The sequence below is a fragment of the Spinacia oleracea genome, chromosome 5 (assembly GCF_020520425.1).
Source record: "Spinacia oleracea cultivar Varoflay chromosome 5, BTI_SOV_V1, whole genome shotgun sequence".
NCBI classification, from domain to species: Eukaryota; Viridiplantae; Streptophyta; class Magnoliopsida; order Caryophyllales; family Amaranthaceae; genus Spinacia; species Spinacia oleracea.
Genome location: NC_079491.1, coordinates 65,606,686 through 65,622,943, shown reverse-complemented (window position 1 = coordinate 65,622,943; position 16,258 = coordinate 65,606,686). Strand labels below are relative to the sequence as shown.

At 33.5% G+C, this 16,258-nt stretch overlaps 2 protein-coding genes across 2 annotated transcripts; both read left to right on the top strand.

Moving 5' to 3' along the window:
- Positions 1-1,573: 1,573 nt before the first annotated feature.
- Positions 1,574-5,359, top strand: LOC110781290 (replication factor A protein 1). Its single transcript, XM_056828678.1, has 11 exons — positions 1,574-1,812; positions 2,515-2,659; positions 2,747-3,020; positions 3,115-3,205; positions 3,305-3,429; positions 3,521-3,859; positions 4,171-4,300; positions 4,436-4,596; positions 4,679-4,799; positions 4,882-5,042; positions 5,139-5,359. Exons 1-6 carry the CDS (start codon positions 1,703-1,705, stop codon positions 3,559-3,561), a joined length of 786 nt encoding a protein of 261 aa, XP_056684656.1. The 5' UTR covers positions 1,574-1,702; the 3' UTR covers positions 3,562-3,859; positions 4,171-4,300; positions 4,436-4,596; positions 4,679-4,799; positions 4,882-5,042; positions 5,139-5,359.
- Positions 5,360-5,594: 235 nt separating this feature from the next.
- On the top strand, positions 5,595-13,095 carry LOC110800153 (uncharacterized). Its single transcript, XM_056829720.1, has 6 exons — positions 5,595-6,261; positions 6,474-6,562; positions 8,219-8,463; positions 9,324-10,342; positions 10,434-10,617; positions 10,718-13,095. The coding sequence occupies exons 3-6, from the start codon at positions 8,232-8,234 to the stop codon at positions 13,093-13,095; spliced, it is 3,813 nt and encodes a 1,270-aa protein (XP_056685698.1). The 5' UTR covers positions 5,595-6,261; positions 6,474-6,562; positions 8,219-8,231.
- The last annotated feature ends 3,163 nt before the right edge of the window (positions 13,096-16,258 follow it).

Below are 16,258 nucleotides of genomic sequence, written 5' to 3'. Positions count from 1 at the left end.
CATTTCCGCTCCCAACTTTGAACTAAAAAACCTAAGGACTCATTTGATTCTTATTACATTACTAATATACATAGTTTTAACTTTCTAAAACTCATTCGAATCTTTTTATGCACATTTAAGGCTCATTAGGTCGTTATAGGTCATGTTTAGAGCTAAAATGACATTTCCGCTCCCAACTTTGAACTAAAGAACCTAAGGACTCATTTGATTCTTATTACATGACTAATATACATAGTTTTAACTTTCTAAAACTCATTCTAATCTACGTATGCACATTTAAGGCTCATTGGGTCGTTATAGGTCAACAACGTACTTAATTATCTCTATAGTCTGCAACTATATCTTTTAATTTTATGCTTCAATGGAATGTAAAGACAATATCGTGAGTGTAAACTTTGGTACTCATATATATTTTCCTTCCATGCAACTTGCAGGCTAGGGATCGAGTCGATTGGAAGAAAGTCAACACGACCTTACTTAAGGTTTGTAATGCATGATCTAAAGGGACCTAAGTGGCTGGATTAGAGACATTTGTTAGATTAGCTTTCTAGCCTTTTGTCTTTAGCTAGTTGTTAATATTAGTTGTAATTTGTTAGACTAGCTAGGTGTTTAAAAATTGTAAATATACGTACTATATATACGCTTTGCTCTGTTGGGTTAATATAAATGAAGTTAATGTAATGATTTATTTATCAAAGATAAGCAGATTCATACCTTTGCTATTTTGGTGTTGATTGGGTACAGGTTTCAATACTCAATGGAGTATATATCTAGTTGTGGTTATTGCCGCCTATTTTATATTTTAAAAGAATTTGGAAAAAAAAAATTAATGTTGTTGAAGGGGGATTTTAATGTACGCCTCAACAACATATGAATTTATGGCGCCAATGTACAGGTATTGGCGCAAAAATAAGGACCTGTTGAGGGGGGCATTTAAGAAGTGAGCCTCAACAGAGGAGGCTGTTGAGGCGGGCTTCTTAAATGCCCCCCTCAACAGGTCCTTATTTTTCGCGATTCTGTAGAGGTTGTTGAGGCGGGCTTTTGAAAGCCCCCCACAACAGATCACCTGTTGAGGCGAACAAAGCCCGCCTCAACAGATCACTGAGCTGTTGAAGCTACGTCTGTCGCAGCGGGCCTTGTTCGCCTCAATAAACCCAAAATGCCCCCCTCAACAGGTATTTTTTCCACTAGTGTTTCCAAAACTACCCCCACGAATTAGTACGTTTTATGTTACACTTTAAGAATTTATTTACAATTTTATTAGCTCACAATAATTATCTTTTCCCCCCTCCAAAAAAAATAATAAAATAAATTGGAGCAGTTATTTTCTAAGCGGAAGGAACCGCTCCATACCTCCGGTAGTGTTAATCACCCTCTAACTCCTCTTCTATTCACTTTCAACCCTCATAATCTCACATATAATCTCACATATATATCCATAACTGCTACGGAGCATATTGCTTATTTCATCAACAATTTAGTCTCCCCTTCCTAATAACCTACAGGTATATGCTATAGAATTCGTTTAATTGTTTTTACTTGCTTCAATATTCTTCGACATATATCAATTTCCTTCAGTTCTATAACTACTGTGTGCCATTCGATAAACTTACGCCGATTTTTTATTTTCTTTTATGTATTAATGTGATTTCCATGGTTAGCTCCTATATTTTAATGTAAAGCTTTATTTTTTTTGTTATTAATGGAGACTTTCCTTATTTTCAGTTACCATTGTCAATTATTGTTGAGGAGTGCTATTGGGACAATATTCGGAGCAATTGACGAAGAAAGATCTGGGTTATTTGGTGAGAGGTACGAAAATTTTAGGTACTTATTGGCCAGGTGTTTTCGTTGTATTGGTAATTTGTATTAAAGAATAAACTAAACCTTAGTGATTTACTTAGGCACTAAGTAGCACCTGGCGGTGATAATTATCGAGCAATAGCATACCTACGAATGACAGTAACCTTAGTGATTTAAAAATAGCCTCATAGTTGACTTCATTAAGTAAACTCGTCGATGCAATTTCCACGGGATTAGGGATGAGAAGAGTTGTGTTTATATTCACTCAGACTTTTGGCAGGATCAGAAGGATTATACAATGTCGTACTTGGAGGTTGCCCAGGCTGTAGAGTTGCATGCTGAGAGTGGGTTGAAAGAGTGGGTTGTCTCTTATTGTTAGCAGTTAATGGTGATTGGGATTTGGCACCCGCTTTAATTGCCTCTCTAGAAATAATTATCACCGCCAGGATATCTTCTAATTAGTAGAAGAAGCTGTTAATGATCAGTTAATGTAACAAATTAGATTTGACAAACTAAACCTTAGTGATTTAAAAATAGCCTCATAGTTGACTTCATTAAGTTTGTCAAAATCACCGAAGGAGACATTTAAGTAGCACCTGGTATTTGAATTTTTTGGGGAATATTAATCATGTACCACAATTACTCATATAATAAATATAATATAATATAAAACTTTTTCATTTTTTATTCTAACTATTTTGTGTTATATAGGATGTCATCTTCTTATGCCCCGTTTATGTATTTACACCCATATTATCAAAGTTGGAATGTTAAAGCGAGACTTATCCGATCATATGATATTCAACATGTAAAGAATGGTAGAAAAATATGGAAGATGGTTCTTCTAGATGCGACGGTAATATATACTACGTACTTACTCTTCTCATAACTATTACATCATTCTTCAAAATATATTAACTTTTTCTAATTCCACTTTTAGTAGGGGGAACCTATACAATGTATTATATTTTCAAAAGATGTTGATCATTTTATCGACAAGTTACAAGAAGGTTTAGTTTATTGCTTTGAAAAGGTACAAGTTATTCCAGCTGACAACTGGTTGAGAGTAGTACAAAATTCGTACCAACTAAACATAACAAAAGAAACGAAAGTTTTAGTGGTCGATACATATGTGGAGGACTTCCCAACATATTACTTCAATTTGGTGAGCTTACATGGGGTGCAATCATTCAAGCATGCTGAAGGAAATGTGATAGGTAGTTACATAATAGTAATATTCACACAACCCATTCATCTAAATTAATTGTAGTCATTAACATTCGATATTTCATTCTTTTTTCCAACACGTAGATGTCATGGGAGTAGTTATATATGCAAGTGAGATTGAATCTGTTGGCCCAACAGGAACTATTAAGCAAGATATAGTCATACTAGACCAAAGGTATATTAGTTTACAACTTTTCTCATCCTAATATTTGTCCCTTTATCATAATATTTATATATCTCATTCTAATATATTTCAAAATGTTTGTTGTTGCAGTTACTTTGCTATGAGATTGACAATATGGAATCATTTTGTTGATGAAATCGGTGATCGAGTGATAATAGATATTTTTCAAAACCTCATTCTGCTGGCATGTGGCGTACAAGTTCAAAATTTTAATGGTAATTTTTTTTCATTTTCTTTCAAAAAATAATTTTGTTTGGGAATCATAATTAAGACAATTAATGTTACTTTATTCCAACTCATTTACAGGATCATACTTCCTCCATTTTTTTATAATTGCACCATCTTAGGTTTTTGCACTATTCACATATTCTTACATAGTTATTTTTTGTGATTTATAGGTAAAGAAAAATATATTCATGTGGGATCTTGTTAGATTCGTCTCTAAATATACTTTCAAATTATCAAATTTTTATAATTTTTTCAATTGTAAAATGAGAGATATTAATAGTTAAAATAGTGCATTGGCAAGCGTGAAATCTAAGATGGTGCAATTAAAAAAAAATGGAGGAAGTATTTGACAACTGGAAAATATACAAGACTATATATCAACCATAAGGATCCGATTTCTTCAAGTTTGGCACAATGGTAAGTGTTAATAATGTCATAGACACACAGTTCCTTTAATTACATGTCGATTTAATGTCTTTTTATTTAATTTGCAGCTAGGAACTATTGTTATTCGTACAAAGAGAATATTGTGGTGTTGTATTAGATTTTATCCAACTACACTAAATACCAAATCCATTAATAATGCAACTTTTGCGTAGATTTCGCACTACACTAAGTGATTTCCTAATAACAAGTACTTCATAAAACCCATTCACATTTTGAGTTAAATTATGTTATACAAGTTTGTGAGTATTGACTAATTTGCAAATATTTTACTTTTGTTATAGGTGTGGACTTGACCATTTTGCTCAACTTAAAGCGAGGTGGATACAAACATGCGGTATTTCTTTGCATCGGACACTTTTGACATCAAATGCACGTCGAACAACAATCTCCAAGTTCACATTAATGCCAAAGGTAATATTATGAAATTATCACACAAAGCTTAATAACGTATATATGATGCTTTTTACCTTGATTATTTTCATAAACGACGGAGTATTTTTTTTGTTCTTAAAATAAATATGTGGCTCTAAATATTTCATTATGTAGGGCAAAACATATAGAGTACTTGGGGTGTTGGTTGATATTGATGTCAAAAGCTTTGACTGGTATGATGCGTGTTCTATTTGCAATAACAAGGTCTATTATGTTGGTGATCAAATAACATGTTATAAGTGTAGCAAGAAGCATAGTGTACAAGTGGTTCAAGGGTAAGCTCAATTCACCAAAATACTTATGTACTAATTCAATGAGAACTATTCTTACAATTTTTTATTTTTTTTTTGGAATAAGTGTATCTGTTAAGATCACTATCAAAGATTCAAATAGGTCGATGTGTTTGTTGTTGTTCAACAAACAAGTTGAATTTGTTCTCCAATCTTCTACATCCCAACTGAAGGAGTGGCATGATCAGGTTTACATATACATAAATTTCATAATCATTTTCATTTCAATAATATCATAGATTCCGTTTTCTAATTCTTTTTTTCATATAGGTCATTCACAAAGAGATAATTAAGACGAAGTGGTCCTGTTTATTTACCTCATATGTTTTTATTTTAACATCCCCAACAATAACTTCTGCATTGTCATCCTACAAAGTTACCTATGTGACATTTGTGAACTGGGAAGAAGAATGTGCATATTTACTTAAAAGGTATGAACCACTTTATTTTAAAAAAAAAAAAAAAATTACTCACTTTCATTATTTTGATACATTTACTATAGCTAATGGTAACTTTTGTTATTGTAGGGTGCGTGACAAGACTAAAACTCCATCGAAGAAACATCGTATCATCAATGTAGATCATTAGAATTTTAGTGATTTATTGATGCTTTTCTTTATGAGTTTGTATATATAAGAAAATATTAATTAGATGAGACTTTCTTAGTTTAGTGAGAAATATGTAAGTATTTTAGTATTTTTAATTATACTTTTCAGTTTTCATATTCGGGGTTTTATTGTAGCTCAAATTTCTACTTTTCGGACACGATCATCTCTATTTATTTTCCGTACAAAGGTCTATGCTTTATATATGTGCTTTACATAGAAGTTAAGCATAAATTATATCAAATATAAAATTTTGTACGTCGAATATTATTTCCAATAAGATAGATGAATTTCGAATTGACACAAAATTTCCACTTTAAAGAGAAGAGGTGTTTTTGGTTGATAAATTTAACTTTCCAAAATTAAATTTAGAAAGTTTAGAAAATACATACCCGTATATTTTCAGATTCTCCTTTAAAGAGAAGAGGTATTCTTATTGTCAGAATTAAGCCTGTAATTATTGAGGGTCCTGAGTTATTTACACAAATTGTGATACAGAATTACAATTGAGAAATTTTGTGCAATCATGTCAAAACCGCGTAAAACACCTAAATGCCCGTAATTTAACTAGACTAGCACTAATACGCAAATTTTAAAACTAAATTAAAAACAAAATTATTGTTCTTCTTTTTCAAAACAACATATATTTAATCACGTATTACCTAGCTAGGGGAAAAAGATCAATACCCAACTATCTAGCTTTACCTAACACACTAAAAAAAAATAAAAAATAAAAAATAAAAACTACCTAAGAAAATAAAAACTACCCATGAATTACGTAATACTCCTACATTCATGTTTAATTAGCTAACTATCTAGGAAAAAACTACCCATGATATAATAACAATTGCAACTTCTACTTCCCACTAAAAGAACAATAAAAGGTAAGTATGCAAAATCAAAGTCATATCTATGGTGTAATAACTAACCCATAAACTTATAAACTCATGTTTGACGCCATCATACCTCCTTCCTTCGTGAATTGCTATGGAGTATTAGCCTATTTTCATCAACGATTTAATCCCCACTCCATACTAACCTACAGGTATATACTATAGAATTCGTTTAATGGTTTTTTTACTTGATTCAATCAACATATATAAATTTCCTTCAATTAATTCTATAACTAATGTATGCCCTTTGATAAATTTACGCGTTTTTTATTTCCTTTTACGTATTAATGTGGTTTCTATGGTTAGCTCCTATGTTTTAATGTAAGTTCTATTTTATTATTAATGAGAATTTCCTTATTTTCAGTTTACCATTGCCGATCGTCAGTTGAGGAGAGTTATTGGGATAATATCTAGAGCAATTGACGAAGAACGATCTAGGTTATTTGACGAGAGGTATGTTTCTTATTCTATTTGAAAATTTTAGGTACTTACTAGCCGGGTACGTGTTTTGGTTGTATTGGTGATTTGGATTAAGGAATAAAATAAACCTTAGTGAGTTATTTATGGACATGTTTAGTGTTTTGTTTCCCTGACATTCACAACGGAAGCCAAAAATATTAGCAGTTGGGCGGGAATCATATACGAAGTATAACATAAGAAACATATATTTGAGCACTTTTCCTGTTTGCAATATAATCATCGTCAAAAGCACTCACATCTTAAGGAATAATGTACACAATTAGAACAATCTAAGATTATCAAGATATTTGTAGGTAACCTCTTTGGCTCTTTGCAAAGACATCCAACAAACTACCTGATATTATGGTATATCAAATACAAGCAATAGAAGGACCAAGGTGCCAACAAACTGAAACAAGTAGATGGTTTATCCATCAATTGAAAAGGCATTTTGGGAAATGTCAAGTGGAATCATGTTTATCTTAATACACAATCCAATTTGGAGTTGAAGTTTGATACAACGTACTTAACTTAAAGATGTGGTTGAATTAGCACCGTGTCATATATGTTTCCTCATTAAAAATTGTAAAAGTATAAATGTAAGAATATAATACTCCTTCCGTTTTTCTAAATTTTACTCACTTATTGTTTATGGGGTCGCTCTTATAAAACTAAAATCATAAACCTAAAAATATTAGCCTGATCGAGATATATTTTTGGATATGATTCATTATATATTTTCAAAATATTAGCTTTAGAAACCACGTAAAATAAAACTGAGTAGAAGGAAAACAAAAGGAAGGAGGTATAATTTGTTGTAACTATAAAAGCCTCGTACACTCATGATCGATTTGGGTACATCCCCGTCGTCAGTCATGATGAGAGTTGGAGCGATTAAATCTCAACTTAAGGATTAATAATACATTAAAGTGGCACATGTGGTCACCAATTTAAAGGAGATAATACTACCAAGCACAATATTACAGGAAGCTACCAAGACCCATTTAAAAAAAATACGCAACTTTTGTGAAGAGAGAATATTTTGTGGAATTTAGATCTCTAGCCTTAGCTTATACCATGTTGTATATTGTTATACTTTGTGAATTGGAGTGTATTCTATTGATCATATTTATAGTGTTACAATCATTAGTCCTAATTATATTAGAAAATCTAATGTGACTAGAATTGTACAATTTATATCCTAAGAGAATTTTATAATGTCTTACACACCGGTACAATACATAATACTTCCTCCGTTTAGAAATAGTTGCACCACTTTAACTTTCACGTTTTCCAACACACACACATTTGACCGTTAATATCTCTAATTATCTATTAGTAAAAATATTTTTATTGAATAATTTGAAAAGTAGACATGGAGACTAATCCAACCAATTTTTTTATATTGATAACATTTATTTTTTATATATGTGTAAAAAGAGAGTTAAAGTTAATATATGAATAGTGTGTAAAGTGACTGTGGTGCAACTATTTCTAAGCAAAGGAAGTATAAGATACTGCAATTCATTTAAAAGAATTGTGATACAAAGTAAATATTTATATGAGTATTATATTTAAAGAAAAGTTTGATATTTTTTCTAATATGTATCAATTGATATCAAAAATTTATTGTTTGCTTTATCTATGCAGAACCGTAGCAAGTATGGAAAATCAAAGGCCAAGTTCATCCGAGTACCGAAGACTAAGACGACAGAGGATGACTTCTGAACAATGTGCCCAAGAGGCCAATACTAGAAATGCTCAGAGGCGTTTGACCTATAATGCAAGAAGACATGCCCGGCAAAATGGCAATGCGACCGCGTTTTTAGACATTACCAATCAAGATAACTCAACTGTTGTAGGCATTACTACAAACTCTATCCCCATACATACATGTGAGTTCATTGTCATAAATTTTAAAAAAGTAGCATTTTACGTCCATCTTACTTATCAGAAAAATGTCTTTTTCTTACAACTTAGTTAAATGTTTTATAAGAACTTTAATTAATTATTTGTGTCTATTATATAGATTAATTAATCTCATTTTCCATAGGTGAAACATCATTATTTTACATTAACTAATCAAATGAAATACTTAGGTTTTATGTACATGTAAAACAAATCAATTTGGACTAATCATTGAATAAATCAGTATATTAAATTATACATGTTATATGTAAAAAGACTTATAATATGTACAAAATTAATTAGTCACAAATATGAATCATAAATTAGGTACCTGCTATGATCTGCAGGATTCGATGAGATTTAGGAGGGTTTGCTATAAAAGATAGGCATCGGGTTTATAAAAAATAATTTCCATTGAATTAGATCTTCGGTCCCCAACATAGAAAGTGTGTTATTTTTTTTATATTTTTTTGGGGAGCAAATGAAAGTAAAGAGTAAAATGTTAATTCTATCATTTTCTAATCTTTAAGTTTGATAAATTATGGAGTAATTGATACGGGTATAGATTCCTCTTTTTCATTTTAACAATGCAAAATATATAGGTTAATCATCCAAAACAAGACATTTATAGTAAAAATTGATTATATTCTTTATTTGCAAAAAAGAAAAGAAAAAGAAAGCCTTGGATCCACTAATTAATATTAACATAAATAACAACCAATACGAATATTTTATAGACATTCTCTATTTTAATCTTAAATAAATGTAATATTTATATAGACTACATATATAAAAGTATAGTTAAGATATTAACTTCTCATCTTAAATCAAATAAATTGTGATGCAGCACTACCCAATGGTCAAACTTCCATATCGCACGTGTCTACGCGTGTTGGGCAAAGTAGAAATCACAATGGCCACATAGAATTTGGGGAAAGCAGTGGCACTTCAAACACGAACCATCATGATGTCATGGTTGGGAACAATGCTCGAAGAAGAAATAGGGAAAGAGTTAATAATCAGTGTGCAATAAACTATCATGAACGAAGAGGAGTCCCAGATGTTCAATTGTCACCTCCAAGAACATGTTCTGATTGTCAAGCTCGACTTTTTCATAAAGAATCATCCCAAATTTGTTGTATGTCTGGAAAGATAAACTTGCCAATCATACCCGTTCCTGATGACCTGCTTTCTTTATACATTGATCAAACCCCAACTGGAATGAATTTCAGACAGGATATTAGAAAACTAAATCACATACATGCTTTCACTTCCATGGGTGTTCACTTAGATGAGAGCTTAGCAAATGCTCAACAAGGAGTATATACTTTCCGGGCTCAAGGTTCTATATATCATAAGATAGGTGGGTTTCTTCCTCGTGGATCAGAATGTAGGCCACGATTCCTCCAAAAGTACATATATGATACTGAGCATGAGATCGAGCATCGCCTGGCAGAGAATAACACGTTGCAACGGGATATAATACAAAAAATCAAGTCAATTCTTGATCGATGCAATCCCTTTGTCCACAATCTTCGATTTTTAGCTCAACGTGAAGACATACAACAATGTGCACTTCGTATCCATGAACAACCTTCAGATCGACCACAATATTGTCTACCTACTGCTTCTCAAGTTGCTGCAGTTATTGTTGGTGGAGAAGAGGTTGCGAACTTGAACCCCAGAGATATTTTAGTTCAGTCAAATTCAGGCCAGTTAATGACTGTTATGGACACGGCTGGATACTATGACCCCCTTCAATATCCTTTACTCTTTCCATATGGTTCTTATGGATGGTCGATTAATAGTCTTGACACTAATGGAAGAACTATTCCTTGCCGAGCTTTCTATGCCTACCTCTTTCAAGTAATATTTAATAAAACCAAACTCTTATATACATGTTTGTATATGTATATTTGTCAATGATTTTTAATCCATGGTGGTTATTTTATTGCAGATACGGCTACATGTCATATCCATCATCTTATTAGCAGGGCGATTATTCCAGCAATTTATAGTTGATAATTTTGTCAAAATTGAGGCTAATAAGCTGAGATGGCTTCGAGACCATCAAGATACCATAAGAGCTGAATTATACCAAGGCTTGCAAGATTGTTTGGATGCGGGAGAACTCGATCCAGGTATATATTTAATTACACAAAATTATCTAATTTTATTGTTAATAAGTATTTCTTTATATATGTTTCACAAAGTATATTAATCCAAACTCATGACTACCAGTAAACGCCGGTAAAAAAACTATTTTGCCTTCTTCGTTTGTTGGAAGCCCACGAGACATGAACCAACGATACCAAGATGCAATGGCATTGGTTCAACATTATGGAAAGCCTGACCTTTTCGTGACTATGACATGCAACCCAACATGGAGAGAGATTGTGGAAGAGTTATTGCCCGGTCAGACACCACAAGATCGCCCCGACTTAATCACCAGGATATTTCATGCAAAATTTGAGGAGTTTAAGAGTGATGTTGTTGACAAAAGTGCCCTTGGAAAGGTTGTGGCGTATGTTTATGTTGTTGAGTTCCAGAAAAGAGGTCTTCCACATGTCCACATGTTACTAATACTGGATGAAAATGACAAACCAAGATCACCTGAAGAATATGACAAAATTGTCAGAGCTGAGATACCTGATAGAGATGAGGAGCCACGATTATATGATGCTGTTCTTAAACATATGATCCATAAACCGTGTGGTGCTGGACGTCGAAATTCATCTTGCATGGAAAATGGAGTTTGTAAACGAAAATTTCCTAAATCATTTTCTGCAAGTACTATCCAAGGTGATAACTCTTACCCTATTTACCGTCGTCGTGGTGATCGCCCTGCAGTACCTTTGCATGAGAATAGCACAACATATGTTGATAATAAGTGGGTTGTTCCATATAATTCATGGCTTCTACTAAAGTATGATTGTCATATTAATGTAGAGATTTGTAGTAGCATCAAGTGTGTCAAATATTTATACAAATATGTGCACAAGGGTGTCGACCGTGTTTCCATGGAAGTTCGAACAGGATCAGAAAACAACGAGATTCAACAATTTGTAGATGCTAGATGGGTTTGTACACCAGAGGCATTATGGAGAATTTATCAATTTACACTTACTCGAATGTGTCCATCTGTGGAACTATTACAACTCCACCTACAAAATCGGCAAGAGATAAGGTTTAACACAAATCAATCTATTGAAGATATCCTCCAAATGCCACAAAACTCGCGAACCATGCTCACTGAATTCTTTAAGATGAATGTCTCTGATCCTGAAGCAAGGAAGTACCTTTACATAGAATTCCCTCAAAATTATCGGTGGTTAACATCATCAAAAACATGGAGAAAAAGGAGGAATAAGCAGAGAGTGATTGGAAGAATATATACTACATCGCCAATGGAAGGAGAAAGATTTTTCTTGCGTTTGCTCTTAAATCATGTTAGAGGCCCAGAATCATTCCAACATCTTCGAACTGTCAACGGAATTGTCTATCCTTCTTTTAGAGAAGCAGCTGAAAAACAAGGTTTAATGGAGAACGATGCAAGCATTCGTGAATGTTTACTTGAAGCATCTAACTCCAAAATGCCATCATCATTGAGAAAATTATTTGTCACACTATTGGTCTATTGCCAACCAACTGGAGTTCGATCTTTATGGGATGAATTCTACCATTTCATGGCTGAAGACTACAATTTTCCATCCCCATCAAATACAAATTTGGTGCGTGACTCTGTTCTCTATGATGTAGAACGCATGTTGAAGCAATTGGGTAAGACTATCACTGATTATGACCTCCCTGATATAAGCATCCAATTAGATGGCAACATACAATTCGCCAGAGCTATACATGAAGAAGTATCCGCACCAGTGCCCCCTGAAGATGTGCATTGTGTTGAACATCTTAATGATGACCAACGTAATTCGTTTGATGTTATAATGGAAGCTATTGATGGAGATACTGGTCGATTATTCTTCATAGATGGCCCTGGTGGGACCGGTAAGACCTATTTATATCGTGTTATACTTGCAACTATTAAGCTTAGAGGACAATTTGGTCTTGCAGTAGCTAGCTCAGGTATCGCTGCCACACTATTGCATAGAGGAAAAACTGCTCATAAAACTTTTGGAATTCCGGTAACACTACATGCTTCATCGACATGGAAGTTCAGCAAACAGGATATTGAAGCACAATTAGTTAAGCATGCCGCTGTTATAATATGGGATGAAGCAACAATGACTCATAGACATGCATATAAGGCCGTTGATCGTAGTATAAGAGATTTAATGGGGGTTGACAGTCCGTTTGGTGGTAAGGTCGTAGTTTTTGGTGGAGATTTTAGACAAATCCTTCCCGTTGTACCTAAAGGAACAAAAGCGCAAACCATAGATGCATGTTTGGTGAGGTCAACACTATGGAGACATGTTCAACTACTTCGCCTCAATCAGAATATGAGATCCAGAAATGATGAAGAGTTTGCAGAATTTCTTTTAAGAGTTGGTGATGGATGTGAGCCTATGGTTGATGAAAACATGATAAAGTTACCAACTTCATTGTGTGTAACAGATGGAAATCATAACTCAATTGGTATCTTAGTTCACGAGATATAGAAGTAGTTCAACTTTAGGATCACATATAGAAGTAGCGCATTTGCAACACCAATAACATAGCACAAACCAGCATACAAAAAATTAGAACCCAACCCAAGAAAATCGGCTTATTATTTGCCAAAAGTTGACTTTTGCTGACTTGTTGGCTCTTTTTTGCTTTGTTCAGTTCTGTTTCCTAGAGTTGTGGCAGGGTTTCCGAGTTGCGGATTGCTTCGGGTCACTATAGAAAATTGAGGGGAAATCTATCAAATTCATTCCATCAGTAAAACTCTGTGACATTCAAGTTCTAATATAGTGAATTACTTATAACAACTTACCTGTGGAACCTTGTTCTGCTTCCAAAAGCTGCAGCGTGACAGTAGGTTAGGGGGTACTATGATGATAATGATTACCTGATTCATTAGGAGAAGTTGATGCAGCCAAGTACATACTCCCCCCCCCCCCCCGTCATCTCTAGCAGAAGTAAGACGCAGTTAAACAGAACTGAGATGACCAACATATTTTGCACGACAGCTTAATGATGACCAACTGAGATTGAGCTAGAGACTTTATGAAGGAAAATTTGGTTATCATTGAGTTGATATCAAAAACCTACCCCACATGTCACTACTGAACTGAGATGACCAACATAAGCAAGATTGAATCCAAACAAAGAACAGAACCTGAACTGAATTTTTAAGACTATACCAAAACAACCAGCACAAGCCTAGCAGAACGACAGATCAGCCAAGTAGCAAGAACAACAACCCAGTAGTAAGCACAGGTTAACTTAGGTTAATCCTCTTTGTATAATTGACTCCTTAGTTAGCATTTGCAATTCGGCTGGGTGATCAAACTACTGACCTACTTCCCACCAAATAAGATATACTTGATAATCCACACCGACCCGATCAAAACATACAACTTACTCCAACAAACCAAACAATATATAGCCAGATATGCTAACCAACTAGCTCAAAATAATTTCATCTACGTGCAATGTTTTTGTCTAGTTTATCCCTTCCTCAAAGCTAGTTGTTTGAATTAAGATGAACTTGTCCGGTAAATCTCATTAATGCACAAAATTTATCTGTAACAGAGGCATTGTAACTAAAAATACTGAACCGCTCAAAGAACATATGAGTTACAGAAATTTTAAATTAAAAAATAACATACTGGGAAATGCTAACATTATCACAAGAGAAAAAGAGAAATAACAAACTATTAGAGAGTATAGAAAATGGGACCTGATTCACTGACTTTTATTTGGAGTAAAATGAACTCCGTCTAGCCAGATTTGGAGATGTTTCCTATTAGAGAGTAGTCTTCTCCTGCTGGTACAATACATGTTTTTGACAGGTGCAGGCAGCCCTTGATGTAGAGTTCTTGCAGAGAAGTGAGACGAAAATATGTCTTCAGCAAACCCGATAGGTGCCACAAGGCCACCAAAACTCTATTTTCAGGGGAAAATCATGGCTCAAAGTAAAAGCAAATCAATCATCCCAGATTCCCAATACACACACTGACACACACAAAGGAGGAAGAATTAAAAAAATTGGGCTACTCATGGAAGGAGAAAACATAGATATAGCAATACATAATTTGTAGTTCATTTGTTTAGAAGTAGATAAAAATCTCAGAAAAGTAAACAATACAACCCATGAAAGTAAACAATCATAAAATAGGAGAATGTACAATAAACCAAACTCCATTCTTCTCATCTCAACCTTGTAAAACTGAAATAACAACATGAACTGCTTCATATTATTATTATCATTAAGAATTTACCATAAATCTTCTATAAATAAATAAAAACATGTAAAAAAAGAAAAATAGATTATAACCCTAAAATGAAATCCTAAAAAAAAATTGAAAAACCTAAATTTAGATATCAAAATCGCAAACAATGTAACAAATTCACAAATTTAAAACCATAAATTTATTCCAATATGTTCAATCAAACATTAATTCGACCAAAACAAAACTGAAACCCTAATTAATAGACAAAATTTTGATACATATCAGAACTTAAATCCAAAAAATCAACAAATTATTACCTGAAGTTCAATCAATACCTGCGCGAATTGGGAGAGATGAAATCGCAAGAAGATTAAGCAATTGCAGGAACAACGAAAATTGAATACATTGAAGAAGATGAAATCGATCAAGAGGATTTGCAGGAAGAGAGAGAAAACGAAAGGAAGAGAGAGAAAGAAAGATAATTGAAAATGGGGAAGGAGGGGATGTCATTCAAGTCGTCAAAATTACCAACTTACCCTTATTATTTTGAGTTGGTCGGGCAAGATTAGAGCCGTTCGATTGAAAGATCGGAGGGTTGAGATTAGTTCTCAGTTCTCATCTTAAGGGGTGGTTCTCACCGAATCTCGATTATATATATATATATATATATATATATATATATATATATATATATATATATATATACATATATATGTATATATACATATATATATGTATATATATATATATATATATATATATATATATATATATATATGCGGGTGACTCGTACGGACGATCCGGATTATGAATCGTAGGAGAATGACCCGCTATAATCTTGCGTAGCCTAAGCTTCCCTATTAGGAATGCTGGACCAAATTAGGCTTAAGTGCCGACTGAGACCAAATGTCTCTGGATGGTCTTTTTTTTTACCATTCTGACAATGGAGGGTATCCTGTCGGCATGCCGATAGGGCATCCCGTACAACTAGCCCTCTCAGTGTGACTTTAGTACGTTTACTGCTGCAGTTGATCTGAAAAGAAAGATAAAAGACCCCGGTACAACTAGCCAGGCCTCTCAGAGTGACGGTAGTACGTTTACTACTGCAGTTGCTCTGAAGTAGATGATTGTAGGAAAAAAATGTATGCCATTCCCTGAATGTTAAAGTTTTAAAAGTTTATTCATTTCTTACTAAAAAATATCATTTCATTCCTGAAAAAGCAAAAGTTAAGTGTCTGTTTTCGAAAAGCTCTATCCATCAAGTCGAACGTCTTCAATGAATCTGTGAGAAGACTGTTGTTCCTAAGTTTTGGTTGATGACACACACATATTGCAAACTTCCTGATTATGGTTGCTAAATGACTTTGAACAGGCATATGCCCAAGTTTCTATTAGGATAGGAACTTGAATAAACTGGTGAAGTTCCTGAGGTACACTTGGAACA

Bases quoted from the DNA above. Each gene is read 5' to 3' on its own strand.
- LOC110800153 (XM_056829720.1), top strand. From the start codon at position 8,232: ATGGAAAATCAAAGGCCAAGTTCATCCGAGTACCGAAGACTAAGACGA. The intron at 8,464-9,323 runs GTGAGTTCATTG...ATTGTGATGCAG, and splicing joins CTCTATCCCCATACATACAT to CACTACCCAATGGTCAAACT. The intron at 10,343-10,433 runs GTAATATTTAAT...ATTTTATTGCAG, and splicing joins TCTATGCCTACCTCTTTCAA to ATACGGCTACATGTCATATC.
- LOC110781290 (XM_056828678.1), top strand. From the start codon at position 1,703: ATGGAGACTTTCCTTATTTTCAGTTACCATTGTCAATTATTGTTGAGG. The intron at 1,813-2,514 runs GTACGAAAATTT...TGTGTTATATAG, and splicing joins TCTGGGTTATTTGGTGAGAG to GATGTCATCTTCTTATGCCC. The intron at 2,660-2,746 runs GTAATATATACT...CACTTTTAGTAG, and splicing joins TGGTTCTTCTAGATGCGACG to GGGGAACCTATACAATGTAT.